The 20,671-nt window shown below is 33.8% G+C and overlaps 3 protein-coding genes across 4 annotated transcripts; 2 read left to right on the plus strand and 1 right to left on the minus strand.

Moving 5' to 3' along the window:
• The first annotated feature begins 369 nt into the window (after positions 1-369).
• LOC108338345 (long chain base biosynthesis protein 1) lies at positions 370-8,182 on the plus strand. 2 transcript variants are annotated; one of them, XM_017575155.2, is made up of 12 exons: positions 376-978; positions 1,108-1,202; positions 2,379-2,470; positions 2,890-2,983; positions 3,072-3,144; positions 3,218-3,350; positions 3,628-3,802; positions 6,572-6,712; positions 6,827-6,922; positions 7,212-7,353; positions 7,528-7,655; positions 7,730-8,182. In XM_017575155.2, the coding sequence occupies exons 1-12, from the start codon at positions 828-830 to the stop codon at positions 7,904-7,906; spliced, it is 1,497 nt and encodes a 498-aa protein (XP_017430644.1). In that variant the 5' UTR covers positions 376-827; the 3' UTR covers positions 7,907-8,182. The 2 variants fall into 2 exon arrangements, with proteins under 2 accessions (XP_052736516.1, XP_017430644.1); XM_052880556.1 differs by lacking the exons at positions 7,528-7,655; positions 7,730-8,182 and having other exon boundaries at positions 370-978; positions 6,827-6,965; positions 7,212-7,350.
• Positions 8,183-9,887: 1,705 nt separating this feature from the next.
• LOC108336321 (uncharacterized) lies at positions 9,888-13,353 on the minus strand. Its single transcript, XM_017572736.2, has 3 exons — positions 13,280-13,353; positions 12,119-13,118; positions 9,888-11,080 (listed from the first exon to the last, which is right to left on the minus strand). Exons 2-3 carry the CDS (start codon positions 13,050-13,052, stop codon positions 10,611-10,613), a joined length of 1,404 nt encoding a protein of 467 aa, XP_017428225.1. The 5' UTR covers positions 13,053-13,118; positions 13,280-13,353; the 3' UTR covers positions 9,888-10,610.
• A 5,670-nt stretch (positions 13,354-19,023) lies between these two features.
• Positions 19,024-20,671, plus strand: LOC108337215 (uncharacterized). The gene is given in 2 exon segments (XM_017573688.2): positions 19,024-20,216; positions 20,218-20,671. Coding segments are annotated over 2 exon segments (1,224 nt in total). The 5' UTR covers positions 19,024-19,122; the 3' UTR covers positions 20,348-20,671.

Consider the following 20,671-nt stretch of genomic DNA (forward strand, 5'->3'; position numbering starts at 1 on the left):
TTTGAAAAGAACACGTATTTCAAATAAACCCCACATCGTATCTATATATTTGCCAAGTCATAGATAAAACTAAGAGCACAAATAAAAGTCACATATATTAAAATAAATAAATTTAGAATTAGTTGTTCACGTCTTTAGTATTTTTCTTACAGGGTCGTTAATACTGTTTTGTTTAGAAATTTGAATTCAAGATGATAAATCTCGTATTAATGCACACGTTTATAATTATAAAATATCTAATAATAATAATAATAATACATATTTATTTATTTATTTTGAAATTAGATTTGTCGACCACATTTAATTTTGTTATCACCTTCCACATGAATGCAGACAGAGCTTAAAAAGAAGCCAAAATAGAAAAGGCGAATTCCGCGCTGAAAAAGAAAATAGAAAGCGAAGGAAGGAAAAGACGAAATGACGAATAGACGAGGAAGGAGGGTGGAGAGAAGAAAAGTTCGCATGCGTCATGACAACCGTTAAGTTACGGGTAACCTGCTTATGACGTGGCTTCGTCCTAGCCCTCCGATCGTTCCCCATCCAAACACAGTCAAATTTCCCCACTTCCCCATTCTTCTCCCTTCTTCTTTCCTCTCCCTCTCACTTGCATCTCATTCTGAATCTCGCGCCGTTTCTCTCTCTTCGCTTCCTCGCTGTGGCGGATCCGAACGCTTGCATTTCCAGCTCAACCGATTCGTCCGTACGACGCGTCGTCGTTCGTGACTTCCACATTCGTGTTCGATTCCTGTGTTGCTGTCATTTGATTTGATTTCATTTGATTCCAGAGTGTTCCGTAAGTTTCGAGTAGTGCGCATGTTCGTTCATGCATGAGTGCTTCTGAACGGTTCCTTGCGAATTCGATGGATACTCGGATGGCCTCTGCCGTCGTCAATTTCGTGAACTCGACGTTGGATTGGGTGATGTTCGCGTTGGATGCTCCTTCTGCGCGAGCTGTGGTTTTCGGAGTCCATATCGGTGGTAGTTTTTCATTTTCTGGAGTTAGATTTATCTTTATTTTCTGTTTGAATTGATGATTATGAATGTAATTAGTTAGTTAGTTAGTTAATTCTTTGATTGATTTCCTCCATTTGAACCGTGTCTTTGAAGGACATTTATTCATCGAAGTTTTACTGCTGGTGGTCATACTTTTCTTGCTTTCGCAGAAAAGTTACAAGCCTCCTAAAAGGCCATTAACAAACAAGGTTAGTTCAACATTACTTTTTATCTCTGTGTGAGAGTGATAATGTGCATTTTTTGATTTATTTTTTTACATATTTAAGGCTTTAGTTATTTGTTGAATAATGTGAAGTAGCGCTGGGACACGGTTGTGTAAACTTTTATGTGAAAATGACATTGACATTTGGTTTGTTGTCATCCTTTTCCTGATACAATTACTTTTATTTTTCCTATTTCATCAAAGATTAGCGCTTCACCTTTAGATTGCATGCATTGTTGTTATTAGTATATATTATGCAGCTAAAAAGTGGTGTCTGTTAGTGTTTAGAATTTAAAAGCTATTCAATGTAAGGAGAAAATTAGACATTCAGTTATTGTCGTTTTTAGTTGTTCTAGGGACCTGACATGGGGGCATCTCTTATTATTCTTTATGAGAATTTCAAAATTTCAAGATAGATTAATCGTTGGAGTTCCTACAGATGGAAAGTATGCTCTTCAGACATGCAATTCAGTTATGTCTTTTTTCATCCCTGGTGCTTACTTGGAACTACACTGACATTTATTTTCCATTTTTTTTACTTCGAGTAGTTTTCAGAGAATCAACTCCTGATAGATTTCAGTTTGTGAAGTATGATAGTATAAGAACAGCTTGCTTTATGATAGATTAGAACTTGCTTTTTGGATGATTATTTATGCTGTTAACATTTTTGGTAGCATATCTCAGAGTGGACGCAGAAAAAATTGTATGTGAACAATTTTCATGTCTAAGCTGAAACTATATCATTGGAGGTTTATGTTTTTTCTATCTGATTATTGTGTCGAATATCTGAAGTTACTGTTATTTTCTAAAGAACATAATTACCATGTTCTTCTGAAGAAATACTTATGATTGAAATCTGTTTTAGAGTGTACGTATAGTAATTTAGGCTACTGATATAAGTGTAATCAGTTACCTCTGACTATCTGACAGATTTAGTTTGTTACTGTCATTGACCTTTGTTCCCAGCTCTATAAATAGTGCCGTTCTGTAATCTTCGAAGTATGAATAAAATACTCTCAGTTTCCTCTCTCTCTCTCATATATATATATATATGTTTCCAACAATATGTTAGCATATTATTCCATGCTAACTTGTACAATGCAATCTGAGATTCATCAGTTGTATTATGCAATTTTAATTTTTTTATGCTTGTGATATGCAGGAAATTGACGAGTTATGTGACGAATGGGTTCCAGAACCCCTTATTCCTTCTCTTAATAAAGAGTTGCTGTATGAACCACCAGTGTTGGAGAGGTGTTTTTTTTTCTTTGGTCGTAGCAAACTTTTTTTCTAGCTTTAATGTCTTGAACATTTTAAGATGAAATCCTGAAATTATGTTTTATGCTTGTCAATTTCACTGCTATGGTTACATTTTCTTGACATAGATTCATGAAATTTTTGAGGAAGATTTCTAGGCCTTTGATAAGATTTCTACCTAGTCAGTTATGACATGGTGATCTTTGGTTATAGAAACAGAAACAACCGTACCCAAACTCAACTATAATGGGAGCCTTGTGCACTGGATAACCCCTCCAGATTTTTAAGTTCTTGCCATTTTATTTTGAAAAAAAGGGAGTGTATATTAACAAGTTCTCCCTTATGATGTAATGATATTTCCAATGTGTCCCTTCTACTTTTCAAAGTCTGATAAAATAGTGTTGTTTTTTATGCAGTGCTGCTGGTCCACATACCATAATCAAAGGCAAAGAAGTTGTGAATTTTGCTTCAGCAAACTATCTTGGGTTTATAGGTCATCCAAAGCTACTTGTAAGGAAATGGTCTCCATATCCATAATAATTCCTTTTTTTGGGGCGCTGGGTTGACATAGTTAAATTATATTTACCTTTTCTTGTAGGACTCATGTTCTTCTTCTTTAGCAAAATATGGTGTTGGTTCTTGTGGTCCCCGTGGGTTTTATGGGACAATTGGTAAGGCTCAATCTCAATGTTTTTTTTCTTTGATGAAATGCTTCTGTTCTTATGATAATTTTTCTTTGCCTAGATGTCCACCTTGATTGTGAAGGAAGAATAGCAAAGTTTTTAGGAACCCCTGATTCAATTCTCTACTCTTACGGACTCTCCACAATGTTCAGTGCAATTCCTGCTTTCTCTAAAAAAGGAGATATAATTGTAGCGTAAGTGCTAAAGTTTGTCTTTGAAAAGATTCTGTGCTGTAATATTTCTGTTTTTCATCTGTTTTTTGGACTCATAACATTTATTTATACTTGTAGTGGGCATTGACATCACATAGAATTGTTTTCTTTGGCTTTCTCTCATTGCTTTTGTTTGTGTATTAGAATGGTATAAAGAAAAAACTAAAACACTTGTCTATTCAGTTGCTCACTTGGTATGGCTGATTGATGGAGGCTGTGTTACTGTAAATTATGTTTTGTAAGTTTGTGTGTTTTACAGGGATGAGGGAGTTCACTGGGGAATACAGAATGGCCTTCATCTTTCTCGAAGCACAGTAGTGTATTTTAAGCACAATGACATGGACTCTTTAAGAGAAACACTAGAGAACATTACTGTCAAATATAAGCGGACAAAGAATTTGAGGCGATATATTGTTGTTGAAGCTGTCTACCAGGTAGATCTTGTTGATCATCTGTTCAGTAGATTAGCTTTACACTTTTACATCGTGTTTCCAATGAATGAAGTTCCCACTCACAAGATTCACAACCTTTAGCTTTAAAACAAATAGCCGTTTGAAACTTTGAATTGCTTGCTGCTTCTTGCAACTGATGATATTGATAACTTTTTCTGTATGAACTGCCAGTTCTGCTGAGATAGTAATCAACAAACGCAAATTGAAGATAAGTATGAAGGATTGAAATTTGAAAAAAAGCTTCCAGCCTTAGAGTGGCAGTCTGATGGGAATTGATAGTTAAGGGTAGTTATGGAAGTTATTACATGTGTAGAACTAACTGCTTTAGATAAAAGTTATGGATTGGAAACCCTAGGATGACAGTTAAGTGTAGAAAGAACTGTTGGCAGTGGTGTAGGTTTTGTGTGTAGAAAATAACTTGGTGCCTGGCTGTTATGTATTTGGAGTATATATTTGATAGTAGGTTGTGTAGTTAGGAGGAGTGTGAAGTTATTTGTAGTTAGTGGACAGAGAATACTATGCAGGACACTTTTGTCTTTGGGACAAGACAAGAGTAATGTTGTATTGTATGAGCTATGAGACTTTCGTCTGTGGGACAATGAATGTAGTGGTGTTTGATTTCATTGTTCAATAGTATATTTTATTTCTTTTACCAATTGATTTTTTGTATGTTTGGTTCAATCCAACATATTATTAAAAGGAGAAAATTTGTGTGACCTGTTAAGAAGACTGGGATGTGTGACCGAGAGGATAGATGAATTGAAATAAGAGAAACTAGAAGCTGAAAGCCAGTATTGAGGCGCAGGTTAGATGTGAGTTTGGGCAAAAAGATTGGCAAATTTTTTTAGAAGGTTTTGTTGGAGATGGGAGAATTATGGGAAAGTCTGGAGAAGAGGAGGAAGGCAGGTCATTGGACAGGGAAGAGAATAAGGAAGTATCAGACTCAAGTGCTCAACCAATCATGATATAGGTGAGCACTTTTGAGAGTTAAGGTGGAATTGATATCTTTCAGTGGAGGTGACCATATTGGGTGAATTGCTGGGGCCGAAACTTGTTTTGAAGTTCAGAATATTAGTGAAGACGTGAAGATTAAATTAACATAGTCAAGCATGCATAGTTCTACTATTCATTGGTTTAATCTATCATCACATCTCTCTAGCCCGCAGGGGACAGATAACCAAAGGCTAGTGAACTGTTTACCCAAAAACAAAAGTTGGATTATTCTTTGGGTGGGTTGCAACCTGAAATCAAGCATAGGGAGTGATCATTTCAACGAAAAACAAAAACTCTAACAGTGCAATATGCACAAAGTATAGGAGCAGAGGTTTTAGATTTGCTTGCACTTGTGGGTAGTTAGTTACTGGTAGGGGGAATGGTGATAGCAATTTCAGCAGTACAAAGAGGAAGAGAAATTCAAGTAACATAACTCTTTCAAGTTTAGTGTCTTTTTAACCAAATAAAGGGTGGAGATGGGCATAATTGTGGCGTGAAAAGCATGAGGCCTGCCATGTGGCATACCAATAATTGATGGAAAGAAGGACAAGTAAGGGCTTATGCTTTGGGCGAGGAGCAAAATTCCACCCTTGCATTGATGTTTAGTGAAACAAGATTGAATGTTGGAAGATAATGTAGCCCTAATTGAAGATGGAGAAGTAATTGCTAGCCAAGTGGTTAAAGATAATCAGCCTTGGGGATAGGGTTGATTTCAGCTGGTAGTAATGATGGGAACTAATAGTTAGGGGTTGTTCTGACAATTATGTATATGGAATTACGCTGGTAGTTAGTTCTAGAGCAAACTGAACACAGATAGATTGTTATTTTTGTTAGAGAAAAAGTGATCTCATGAAAAATCACCACCAACTTTGTTGCTCTATTGACTAATTGGCATATATCTTCAAGGGTCCTTGTGTAGATTGTATTTCTAACGAACTCCGTACATACTACGAATTCTATAGGTGGCACTACTAATGATTATATATGGAGAATCATGTGTGGTCCAGTAGTTGGAATTCCTTATATTTAATTCTATAGAAAGTGTTAAGATGTGGACTTTAAGTCTAACTCAACCCCACAAAACTAGTTTATAAGGTGAGATTTGTACCACTTATATATTGTGAATTAGCTTTATCTCTAGTCGATATAAGACTTCTAACACACCCTTCCTTATGTTGAGACATATACATATCGAGCATGAGACTAGATATTAGGTGATCTGATGACGGGTGGAATAACGGACCCAACAAACGACAAACTTAGACTCTAAATCATGCTTTGATACCATGATAAGAAGTGAACTCAACCCCACAAAACCAGTTTGTAAGGTGAGGTTTGCACCTACTTTGATGTAACGGGTGGACTTATCTCTATTCGATGTAGAACTTCTAATAGAAGGCATGGTGTATTATTAAATACTTAAGTTGTTCATGTGAAGGGGAATGGTTGATTAATATCTATAATAAATAAATTTGTAGTTGTGGCTAATCAATCTTTCTGCAGTTTTTTTTTCATTTCTTTTCTTGACTTTTGGTTGTTCAGATTGTTTCTATAAGAGCCAATTGTACTAGTGCTTGTAAAGCTTAGGGATTTTTCACTTTTCAAATCAGGTGAATGGGATTGAGTTAGGTCTTAAGTCCAATGTCAAAGAGTTACTTTTTCTGTATTAACATCTGTCTATACAAATAGGCATTTGTGTAAACAAGAAATTGCTCAACTGATATCTGCTACTATCCTTTTTATTGCAATGCTTTTCAGAATTCTGGCCAAATAGCACCCTTGGACGAGATCGTTAAATTGAAGGAAAAATATCTATTTCGTGTTCTGCTGGATGAAAGCAACTCATTGGGTGTGCTTGGAAGTTCAGGAAGAGGTCTAACTGAATACTGTGGAGTTCCGGTATGTTTTGAATTTCTTTGTTTTGGGAGGTGGGTGCATGTGCTCACCCTAGATGCAAGTATGCATTTATTCAAAAATGTATTGTTGTTTGTGATTTGTGGTTACATGCTCCAGGTTGAGAAGATAGACATTATAACTGCTGCTATGGGACATGCATTGGCCACAGAAGGAGGATTCTGCACTGGAAGTGCAAGAGTTATCGATCACCAAGTATGGAAGTGTCATGTGATATATAGCCATTAACCATCTACAAGTAATGTGTTAGGTTTCTTAGTATACCAAGCGAAAACAAAGAATTGTAAATGTGGAAATTTAAGAATTTATTCTCAAGGATTTATTTTTTTGGTTTACATTTCATCATTTATTCCTGAATTTATAGGTGTAAACTGTAAAAGTTTCAAAATGGAGAGGCATGCTATCACTATTTATTGTTTGTTGATGACAATTGTTTCTTATCTGCATTGCTTTGCTCTAATATGCCTGTTTTCTACCCTGGCAGCGATTGAGTAGCTCTGGTTACGTCTTTTCTGCTTCTTTACCTCCTTATCTTGCAAGCGCTGCAATTACAGCTATTGATATCCTGGAGGAAAATCCCAATCTAATAACAAAGCTGAAGAGCAATATTTCTTTGTTAAGGAAAGGTGGGGTTTTATTTCACTGAGTGTAGTGTGTAATGTAGTGCCTATTTGGCTAGTGCAGGATACCTGACAGATTGAATTGCTTTTTTATTTTTATGCATTTGTTTTCACCCATGAAAAAAAAAGGATTGTATGTTAAGCACTGATGATTTTACGTACACTGACTGGCCAATGCAGAATTGTCAAAAATATCGGGCATCACAATTGCAAGCAATCCAGAGTCACCTATTGTTTATTTGAGATTAGAGCAATCAACAGGTTCCGTGAAAGATGACCTGCGTCTGCTTGAAACTATCGCAGAACGGGTGAGGAATGATGCTTGGTGATGTTAAATTTATTGGTTTCGATTTTAATTGTCCTTAATGTTGTGCATTCGCAGGTTTTGAGGGAAGAATCTGTATTTGTGGTGGTTTCCAAAAGATCAACACTGGATAAGTGCCGTTTGCCTGTAGGAATTAGATTGTTTGTTTCTGCGGGGCATTCAGAGTCTGATGTGCTCAAGGCATCCGAATCATTAAAGAGGGTTACAGAATCAGTGCTGGGTGGTTATAATTGAACACTCTACAACTTTCTTCTGCATCTTATGTTCCAAAACATAAGTTCTATTCCCAAGATTAGGTGAGCAATTTTGAAATCCAGGCGATAGAAGTCGTCCTGTAGTTCGTAATTTGTGTAGTATTTTCTGTGATTTAATTCAGGGTAACAGTCTTTTGCGGCTGTTCTCATTGTTTGTCTAAAGTGGTAGAATAAGGATTTAATATTTCAATATTACCATGAGCTTGGAATATGATTTTCATTCCGATATCAAAAGGATCAGTATTACAATTTTCAACTAGTTAATTGTTCAACAGTAAAACTGGCGCAGGTTCTTATCATTGCATACGAAGTCAAAAAATTTTTCCTTTTATAATAGTTAAACTTTTGTTCTATTAGTAATGTCTTAACAACAATTCAATCTGCTTATATTTCTAATTGCGCTTAACCAATTTAAACATTTATTATTAAGATTGAGGCTATAATAACTACTATACAAGATTTAAAACCCTAGTATACTGTTAAATGTTGAAAATGAGTACATTGGAAATTCTATCTAGAGGGGCATGGTAACGAATTCGAAGCTATAACAACCTAATAAACTGAAGTTAACAACCCAAAAAATGGGAAGAATATGGTATTGAAAGTTCTACCAATTCGAGTGAAGGATACTTTCGAGCTGAATGTTTGGGAGTAACGATATGCTAATGCAGCATCAGCCACATCTTTACACAAGATTGCACTGTTCTGCCATTTTTTTATTCCAACTAACTGAACAAGCATAAGAGTTTTGGATCTGACCAATAAGTTCAGAACTGTAATTCAGGGATTATGCTTTCATCAAAGTTATTCGCAGGAAAATCTAACAAATAAGCCGCTTAAGCTACACAAGGTATGATATCACCATATACTAGTATTCTGTTGGGATAGATATTGGTTTTGAGCATTTTGCAGTTACAACAAGTGGAGCAACAATGATCTCCATTGTTTGAGCTCGACATCTATAGTAAGGTTGGCGGAAAAACAAGAAATAAACTGAAATGAAAAATGCCAAGCAAGGAGAATAAAAGAAAAAATAACACGACATTTTCGCAAGAATTGTTCTCATATGCTGCGACAATTTAAAGAGGCATCGAGACTAGATAATGACATATCCTGATTCAGATCATATACAGTTTGTTCAAGGAAAGGTTTTCTGATTAGGTTATGTCAACGCAAACACCCAATCAAGAAAAATGTAGGCGATTGGTTTTTCTATTAGTTCTTGATTTCATCAAAGGAAATTACTATTCGTGAAGTAAAAGTTCTTTGAAGTGTGTCACGCTTGCTCAAATAATTATTTTGCGTTAGTTCCTAAAACAGTAAATACTGGGTTAAAGTAAAATCCCTAATATGCGACCGGGATACTAAGAATAAATAAATAAATTTATATTTACTTATATATATTATAATTTTAATTTAATTTTATAGAATTAAATTGTAAATATTATTTTATATTTATGGTATACAAACGTTCTGGATTGTAAATTTTCACGTTTCAGATATATGATTTTTATTTCTTGAAGATTATACTTACAGTTTTTAATTTCAAACATAATCCCTTATTCTCAATGCTTAACATGTGAGGACTCGCACAACATACATTTTGTTTTCTCAACTATTTCTTAATTACGTTCACTGCTGGGACGTGGTTCCTAGAAGGTCATACATAGTGGAGATCATGATCTTTGATTTAATTAAATGCACCACACAACAACCTTTTCACTCCTTTCTGTAATATAATGAAAACAATTGTAAAATACTTCTTATATTAAAATTTCAAGAAGGCTTATTTTTAACATATTAATTTTGACTTATAAGTTTTTTAAAACATTTATGAAAAAAAATTATCTAAAACTGATTTTAGTATAAATTATACAGGTCATCTCCAGAATTCAGAAGAAAATGTTGAATATAAAAGAAGTGTTCTTAAAGATGAAGAGTAAAAAGAAATTATGCATAGAGAATGGTATAAAGAATGATTTTGGGGAGTTAGCGTGGCACACACACCCATACATGTTGACCTAAAAGGTTGGATGACATGTGGCCATGAACTATGCAAGGATTGACACGCAATTACATTTTGATAATATTGTTTTTTATCAGCTGTCAAATGCCACATACTTATCAAACTAAATGCAATTATTGGTTCTACATTTTCAAAGTTTCCTTCTTACAACCAAACCTTGTCAACAACAACAAAAGAAATACTTATCTCTTAGAAAAAGGAGGCTTCATGAATGCTAAATCATCTGTAACTGGAAACACTTTTGGTTTTTATAACCTTTTTCATCATGGTGGTGCCTCTCTGCATTAAGCTTTGACATGACTAGCACATAAAATGTTTGCAGAAAGTTTGATGAGAAAGGCAGAAAGCATAATATAATATAATGGGAACATTGGCCAGAAAGTATAATCACTAATTCAGTATTTACAGAGGGAGGAAAATGCTGTATTCCAAATAGCAAAACTTAGTGTTTGTTTGGTGACCAAAGAAGAAAAACACGTTTGGGAGGGTAAAAGAAGAGACAAAAGGCTGTTATATGACTAGCTATGGTTGAAGGGGAAAGATCAAATCAAAGGGTATGTGCAGAAGGAGAAATGAAGTTAATCGCCTGAGACATGATAACCACATTCAATTATGCCTGCTATACAGTGGTGAGCTATGAAATAATGTTTTCAAACTTTCATGAACCATCCAAGACTATTTCAAATAGATCAGCCTCAGAGTCATCAAAATCTAAGACTTGACTAATATTCCCATTGGGTTGATTGGCTTTGTTTGCAGATCTGTTATGCCACTGAGAATCAATCCTTCCCATGGAGAAGAGCTCCTTGCTGTCATCATAACCGAGGGTAGCACCAGGAGAATTTACAAGTGGGGCTATGAAGCATGGATTTGGTGTTCTTTGTGCATTTGCAGGTGTATATTTGAATGCACTTTGTCCAAAATTAACCAAAACCTGAATGTCTATGTTTGCAGCCAAAGTTGGACAGAGTGGAGTGCCGAATTCTTCTGACTGACAGTGGATGACATGCACCAATTCTGAGTCCAATGTGAAGAAAACCTTCTTCTGCCTTGGATCATACCCGCATCCAATTACCCTTTCACTTCCTATCCATTGTGCCTTCTCAGACTCCATCACAAGTTTCATTCCTGTAACCAAGTTTCACACTCAGATCTCTTCAAAAGAACATAAGTAAATCAGCATAAGTTGAAATTGTAACTATAGAAATTGGTGATTCTTGTTGTGAATAATTCATGTATGAGTCTAAGTCACACCTCTAGTGACAAAACTATACACCATATAAGATCATATTAAATAAAAGATTCATAAACTCAATACATCGAAATTTTAGATTAAAAATATGTCAATTTCTTATTTAGGTTGAACTAAAATCATGTATATGTAATCTCTTCGATAGTGAACTCCTTATATAAAATAATTCTGTCAATTCTTGCATAAAACCCAAGAACTATGAAGACACTGCAGAAGTTATTTGAATGTTAACTTGACTTTTTGACTGGTTGTAAAACGGTGAAGTTGAAATATAAATATGAAAATTAAAATCAGTTAAAACATATTGCTGTCCCTGTAAAATTTCAAAGTTCAGTTTTAATCTTTCAAAACATAATTTGTTCATTTTTAGTTCTTCTAGTTTTGAAGTGCGTCACTTTTGATCCTACTAATATCATAAATAACGTTTTATAGAAAACAGGTATTTTAGACAGCATTTGAAAGAGAAACAAATAGTACAATTTTTTTTAAGAAACTTAATAGATACTTCAGTTGGGTTAAGACATATTTTACATTGAAATATATCTAACAGAGTGCCACCTTATTTACCATAACTATGTCTGTTCCATTCTACTCTAAAGTACGGCATTGAAGTTGTTATAGTGAGGAATGTGAAGTGTAAACATTTCATGTGGGCCTCTCATGTTTAATGTTTAGGTGAGAATTAGAAATGAGTCTTAAATTGGGTCAAGCTGTTCTCTTTCTAAAACAATAGCACAAAGCCAAAACTTTGTGCCTAATGAATCTTGAATCTGTACTGAATAATGACCCTATACTTTTGTCCACAAATTTTGAACTATAGAAAATGAATGGCCATGGAACCTTTCTTTCCTCAAATGGTGTAAAATAGAAAGAAGATGGCAAGCAATAAGAGAAGGATAAGTAAATTTGGTTACCTTCAAGAAAGACAGAACCATTGGAATTGAATCCAATGCTCCTAGGATAGCTACCTGGAACTCTTAAAGGAACACCTCCTCCTGCTGTTAACCCCAATGAGAACATCACAGATCCACTCTTTCCACCACCCTCTTTCTGCCCAAGTTTCACTTCTTCAACCATATTCAAATCACATACACCATTGGAACCATCTTCAATGAGGAGTTTTGTCTTCTCCCCTTCTTTCTTTCCAACAACCGAATCATGATTACCAACACCAGAACACAGTATGGTGATTTCAAAATAGGCTTCTTGTGGGAAGGCATAGTTTCCCAAAGGAGGGCCAGGAAGAGGTAGAGAAGTCCTAATGACAGAAGCAACACTCATATTGGAAGAGTTGTTTGAGTGAAGAACCTTTTTCAACTCAGGATTGAGTCTAACCTTCTGCATATATTCAGCTGATCCATTACACACTTCCCAACTTATCTCAGCCTCACTTTCTCTTCCATTCTCAGCAGCAGCAGCAGCACATGCTCCCAAAAGACTTGATCTTTTTGAAGGAGATGGCATGTTGCTCTTGTAGTTGGAAAAACCAAATCCAGACCACCCATTTTCCACAGCATCAACCACAAGATAGGGATGATCATCCCAGTTGAACAAATGCCCCCTTCTAGATACCCCATTGTGAAAAACATAAAAGTTGCCTTTGTTTTTTATTTTGTTATTGCTCTTGTTCTTGTTCTTCTCGTCAAATTGGTGATATACTGCAGGCTGCTGTTGATGAAGTCTTGCAATTCCTGCTTGGAGACTCTCCATTCTGGTCAAGCTATTGGCTTCTACGAAGTTTCTGTGGTCTTTCTTGTGATGACACCAACGCCACATGAAAACCAGCAAAAGGGTTGAAACACATCCCAAGGAGGCTGCCACCACTGCAACATGTATCAGTTGACCCATCTATGATCTTCTTCTCTGAACTCTTCCTTTTTTTTTTCTCGTTTCTCTTCCTTCCACTTTATTATTCTGCATAGAATATTGTGACTTGGAATGAGTAATTGTAAAGGAAAAAAAGGAATGAACGAAGAGAAAATTATAAGGGGGCAATGAGGTATGGTGAGCATGGACTGAGACTTGTTCAATCAAAAACATGCAGTCAGAGGTGTTAGAATTTGGATTCTCTCTACCTTTAAAATACATTCAAAAGTGTATATATATATGAAAAATCTGGACTGAAGATGTTATGTTTATGTAATTTTGTTATGAGATGAAAGGGTGAAGTGTGACATAAGGTGGATTTTTCCTTGGAGTACGAATTCTTTGTCAGTATGTTTTATTTAATTTTATGGGGAACCGACAAACACTTGCCATTTGTGAAGAAACGCGTTTGCTGATTTATTTTTGTTTTGTGTAGTTTTCAAGAGAGTGAGAAAAGAAAAAAAGAAGTAAGATGAGTTGTTGTGCTTTCCATTTCAATCATATAATAAACAAAAATTAATACTTTATCTGATGCTTTGTAGATAATCTTCTTCTTCCCATTAATCTTGCAGTTTCTGAATCAGAGCAAACTTCCAAATGCTTTTACTCAACTCTGATTCCTTTGGGTTCTCTCTTTATCAGCATCCCAAAAAGTAATTAAAAACAATAAAGGTTGTCAAAGTTCCCAGGTGGCTATAGCACTTCCAAATAAAAAATAAATATTGATGGATACTGATAAAAGAAGAAAAAATGAATCACTAAATACTTTAAATAAACTGAAGTTTTTGTCTTTGGAAAGTAGCAGTACACCTTTTTTTTATCAATTATGAATTCCAATTGTATTCAGTTTAGGATAATTTTGAAATCGATATTGCAAAAATATAAATTTAGTCGTTTATGACTAGATAGTACTATAAAATAGTGTTTGTTTCTATTTAATAAGTTTTTTTTTTGTCTTTGAAGAATTTATTTTATGTGACTTTTAATTTTTGTTCAATCAAGTTTTTATTTTATCTAAAAGGGTTTGATTCAATTTCTTCTTTTAAATTAGTGTTGATATTCTTTGTAAGACAATTTGATTTGAGGTTTCTTCACTTCTTCACTTTCTATCTGTACTTTCATAATGGAGAGAGTAAAAAATATGTTCTGATTACAAACAAAAATGTTAAAGGTTAGAGAAAAGTCACTGCAGTCGTATAAATATCAATACTAATTTAACTAAAAGAATTACATTAAATTCTTTTAAATAAAATAAAAATTGAATTACAAAAATATATTATGTTATAAAACCTATTAATTTTTTATCTTGTTATAATAACAAAATAAAGTAATATATATTACAAGTTCCCACCCATTGACACTTTAAAAAGTACATGCACCATTCCTATATTTTTTTTCTAAAAAATGTTATGTTAATCAATATTATAAAAAATGTTTGTATAATTACTAAAAAAACATTACATATTCAATAAAAAAAATATATACTTAAAAAGATACATGTAAATGCTATTTATTAAAAAATATAACTATAACATATTATATATATATATATATATATATATATATATATATATATTCTATGATATTAATAATATTGTTATATCAAAATTAAGAGTCTAATGGAGTCTTTCAAAACAGTTCAAAAACAAAAAAACATCATTCTACTCTATACTTTAGTTTTATTATTATCTAATATTTGCTTAACACAAACATCTTCATCGACTCGACTTACATTATTAAGGTGATCATTAAAAATAAATATATATAAAAGAGTAAGTTAATTTACCAATAAGCAATCATATTGTAATTTATATAGAAGTAAACACATATATAGATTTACATCAACGAAACATTTAGAAAATAAATCATACATATTAGATTTGACCATCCGAAAATGTGTCATTGAGTCAAACTAGTGAAGTCATGCACTTGTGGTATCAAAAACTGTTATACTAACACCTACAAGGTTAGTATCTATCACATTCATAAGAATCCTAGGGCCATCTTTATGAGAGGACCTCCTATCACTCTCACCACCTAATCATTCTCCTCCTCGTAAGTATGAATGTTTAGTAAAGTTCAAGATAGCTGCACAAATGGAACATTCATTACCTCAAGGCACACACTAACATATACCACTATAGAGTCTCTCCACCATATTCATAGAATCACTCTAAACATACACAATATTTATATCCATCAACAAACTCACCATCATCATTAGAGTCATGCTTATAACCACAATATAAATCAATAAAACATCACAAACTAATAATAAACATGCTAATAATCCATAACAACCCATTGAAACCAACAAAATCTAGAAAATCACAAAACAACACACTAGCGCTCAAACTGACACTCAGCGCAAAAAACTCTAGCAAAAGAGAGCACTCAACGCCAGAGCTCTCGCACTTTTGTTCGGTCAGCGAGCTCTACTTGTCGCTCAGCGAAAAAGAGTGAAAATAGCCCCACACTTATAGTGGTAACTTGCGTTCAGTGATGCCTTATTACTACTCAGTGTCATACCATTCGCATTCAAGTCGCTCAACGATGAAAACTGGAGCTAAGCGTCATACCAGAAACCTAAAATTCCACAACTTTGATATGATGAACTAGAATTCTATTAAAATGATCAATATGGTATTCGTGACTCAATACTTAATCCAAAAACATATTTCAATGTTAGATTAAATACCAATGTGCTCAAATGACCATAGACTTAGTTTATCAATTCAAACAACACACAATTATATTGCACAAACATATTTCAACACCTAATTTAATCAATTCTAGACAATAATTTTGTTAATTCCATAAACCAAAACGAGTTATACTCAACAAGTCATCCAAATAGAATTCTCATATCAGACTACAATTTAGATCAAATTCAACATGCATTACAGACTAGAAACTTATCAATTACTTTAAAATGTAGTAGTTAACTTTCCTTACTTTTTTTTAAAGAACCAAATTTCTCTGAGATGTTGAAACTTATCAACTTTTTAATCATTTTTTATTATTTTAATTTTTATTATTCTAATTCAAAATATAATATATAAAATTATTCAATTCCATAAAAAAATGTTATTAGTATTTAAAATAGTGAAAAAAATATCCATGTGTCTCATGGACACACGTACTAGGTTGGTCCATTGCTCATACATATATTTCAAACCTATTTTTTACAATTATTGAATTTAAGAAATTCAAAACTACATCATCATATTCTTTTATGATAATGTTAACTAAGAAAACCAATTCAATAACTCAAAGATTAGTTAAAGATATTCAAAATCACTACCATCACACAATTCAAGTATTAAATTTTAATACAAATTACTCACACTTAATTATACTTATTAATATTTATTAATATATTCATCATATATTACAATTTAATCTTTATTTAAATATATTTATTATAATAATTAAAAATTAAAATTTAAGTAACCTATAGAGGTACACTAAAAGACATAATAAGGAAAATACTAATATATATTTTTCAAAAAAAATAAAAACTCTCCAAAAATTTTGTACCATTTGCTGTAAAAAGTTGATTGAAATATATATACTCTGAATTTGGCAGTGGATTACCAAGATTCTATTGTTGGAAAATAATTTGAAGTTTAGTGTCTCTCCAACTGAGTGCAGCCTCTTAAATTAAACATGATAATTCAACATTGTATGTTTGTAGTGTTGACTGAAAAAACATTTCCACATGTAAACTTTGTCTCATTCCAGATGGCAAACTCATTGTTGAGTTGAGTGAGACAGTTGAATATGGCCACAGTGGAGCCAAACAAATTACCAAATCATATTAAAAGAAAAACAGCAACATGAACAAAAAGCAAATAATGCATGTTAACATGTTGGATATATCAAATGCAATGTATCACTTAGGTAAAATAGAATTCAAAAAGATGAAACCGACACATTATTTGATGCAAATTACCTCAGATAGCAACATATTTTTACATTAGTTGCATTTTTCAGATTAATTTATGAATTTTTATTTATACTTTATTGAAAATTATGACTGGAAAGTAATGAAAGATGTATGAAAATACTAACCTTTGTTTGGGAGTAGAAGAAAATGAAAGAAAGAGAACAAAAAGAGTGAAAATTGAAGTTCTTTGGATTTATAAATAAATAAAATTGTAAGTTAATATAATTAATTTAAATGAGTAAAAATGAGTTGGTAGTTGTTTTATTTTCCAATTACACTAATGCTTTTTTTTAAGATACTATTGAAAAGAGTAGGAATACAATTTTTTCTTTCTTTTTTTTCTTATTTCATCATATATCTCATAGGTATGTATGAGATCCAAAGTTTAAATTTGCTAAAACAAATATAATTGTTTTTTTTAAATACTATTAAAAAATCAAACCCGTGTTAATATATTTAAAAGGTTAAAATATGTATTGAATATAATTCTAATACATTAAAATTTTCACACCAAAACTCATGGTTGAATATGAAAATTCTTCTTTTTCAATTCATCTAAAAACATAACAAAAGCATCAAGTTATAAAGCAAACAAATCTTCACCTACAATAATCTTAATCACCTTTAATAAAATTGTGACGGGAAAGAATTTTGTTAGTATTTTTACTTATTTTCTGACACTTAATTACTAGACTGGCCTATATTAAATACACATGTAATAAAAATAAAGTTAGAAAAAAGAAATCGATACATAAAAAACATAAAATTTTAAGTGTAATTCTAGATACCATAAGTGTTAAAAATCCAAAGTGCAAGAAAAGTATTAGAGTTCAAAATCTAAAGTGTAAGAAAAGTATTAAATTTAAGTATGAATTTAAATATACAATAATAAAATTCATAAATTTATTATTTTAAAATTTGTGTGATAAAGTAGAATTAATGTAGATTATGCGAATATCTGATTTGGTGTTAAAAGTAAAATTAGTATAAAAGAGTTTTATATTTTTTTAGTGTAGTTCATTCAAAATATATGTCATAAAGTACCTGTCAAGGGATTAATTAATAATCATCCTCTGACCAATTAATCCGATGATTAAACATAATTGAGTTGTTTTTTTTTTTAAATGGATACAACAGATAAAAGTGAACATTATTGCTTAAATTATAACTAATTGATGGTTTTATACTGTTAATAGATTTCGTAAGATGCTATTAATTGAATGATAAGTTAAAGATAAGTACTTTTTTTCTTAATGAGTTGTTAAATTAGCATGTGATATGAGCTTCATAATTGTAAATTGCAATGTAAGATAATGTCTCCTTGCTTTCAACTATAATAATAAACTACCAAGAACATCTTACATTATTCTAAACACTCAACTTATCACAAACTTTGATAATATTGCTAAATAACTTCCCACAAACTTCAATAATAACTTATATTCATAATTGGCATGTGAATAAAATATTACAATATGGTTTCATCACTAAACTTCATTATTTTTAATCCTGCATGTCTCAGTCATATAAATAAATTCAAAACATACACCCACCTTTTCTTTCTATATTTTTTATTAAGAACTAAAGTTTTTTTATTTATAATAGGATTTTAATAACCTATATTTATAATAGAATTTTCAGAATAATAACACAAATGTTAGAATAAGCTCTGTGAAACATATATAATGTCTTTGAGAACAATTTTCTAGAATATATATATATAATATTTTCTGAAATGAGTTGTTTTTTAAAGAAAATTTTTAGAATACATAAAATGTGATTTGAAAAAAATGATTTTTTCTTTCTTATGCAGTGTTCTACCTCTCATACATATTTCCTGTATAGGTGACAATGTTGCGGTGCAGTGAAACAGTGAAAGGGTATTTTAATCTTTTTAGAGTTAGTATGGAGTGCATTTAGCAAGGATGGGGTGCATGAAGTATTTTTAAAAAATCATGGGGCAGCCCACAAAGAACCAAACAAAAATATATGTGTTCTGAAAGAAGAAGAGCGAAGATGAAGAGAAAGAAGGAAAAGAGTGTCCTTTTTTTTTTTTTCTGTCATCTAAACTGAACAGAGTGTCTCTTATCCACAGCATCAACCATGAACAATTCGCTTTTTCTCCACAACGCAAACGCAATCCACTTCACTTTCCACTCTGCATTTTCACAAACACAACGCAGGCACGTTGCTTCCAACAAGCACTTATCTCAGCGTTACCCACGCATCCAATGCTGCTGCGTCGAAATCGACATGGTGAAGAACTCCCAAGGAATTTACGCCCCCAAAAGCGACAAGGTCGTTGTTCTCTGGGACCTCGACAACAAACCCCCTCGTGGGCCTCCATACAACGCCGCCGTTTCGCTCAAAACCCTCGCTTCCCGCTTCGGCGAGGTGACTGACTTCTCCGCCTACGCCAACCGCCACGCCTTCGTCCACCTCCCCCAGTGGGTCCTACACGAGCGCCGGGAACGCAGGAGCCTCGACATCCTCGAACGGAAGGGTGTGGTCACACCCTCGGAGCCCTACACGTGCGGGGTGTGTGGGCGCAAGTGTAAGACCCACATGGACCTGAAGAAGCACTTCAAGCAGCTGCACCAGCGCGAGCGTGAGAAGAAGCTGAACCGGTTGAAGTCGCTGAAGGGGAAGAAGAAACGGGACCGTTTCAAGGAACGGTTTTTGCGCGGAAATCATAAGTATAATGAGGCGGCGAGGACGCTGCTGGTTCCGAAGGTGGGGTACGGGCTGGCGGCGGAGCTGCGGCGGGCGGGGGTGTTTGTTAAGACGGTGGAGGATAAACCGCAGGCGGCGGATTGGGCCCTGAAGAGGCAGATGGTTCATTCCATGAGTAGAGGGATCGATTGGCTATTTTTGGTTTCGGATGATTCGGATTTTTCGGATATGTTGAGGAGGGCGAGGGAGGCGGATTTGGGGACTGTGGTGGTGGGTGATTGGGATAGGGCTTTGGGGAGGCATGCGGATTTGTGGGTGCCATGGAGTGGGGTTGAGAATGGGGAAGTGGAGTTGGTGCCCGAGATGAAGAAGAGAAGAGAACATGGTTTTCTGAATGATGACGATGATGATGATCACCATGATCGTGGTGATTGGGGAGGTTTGAATGAGGATGAGGAATTGGGGCAAGACTTTATGTTGCTGCATAGTGAGGATGAGGACGAAGATGAGGGAAACTATTATTACGATGATGAAGAAGAAGAAGAGGAAGACGGGTTGTATATATTATGATTCTTTTTTGGATGGGAAACAATTTGCCACCGCAATTTCGGCTGCAATGTCAAGGATTTTTTGGTGTTTGAGGCTGCAATTGTGACTGCACCTATCTTATTTGTTTGTAATTTCTTGCAATGTGAAGAACTGCAACGCCAAGGTGTTTGTTATGTCTGGGGCTGCTGCTGTTTTTGTTTGTCAGATTTTGTAATATCAAGAAAATGCAACAAAACTGTGACAGGAACTAGAATTTGAAAGCTTGGCCAAGACTGTTTCGTTATACCCAATAGAGGTTGAATTGAGGACATGATGTGGGTATTTATGTATGTATGTTATGTTATATGTAGCATCCTTTTGATCTCTATTGGATTATAGAGGGTTGCATCAATTGATTGCTCCCAAGGTAGAATAAAGTCTGTTTTTCCAA

This window comes from Vigna angularis, chromosome 7 (genome assembly GCF_016808095.1).
Source record: "Vigna angularis cultivar LongXiaoDou No.4 chromosome 7, ASM1680809v1, whole genome shotgun sequence".
NCBI lineage: Eukaryota > Viridiplantae > Streptophyta > Magnoliopsida > Fabales > Fabaceae > Vigna > Vigna angularis.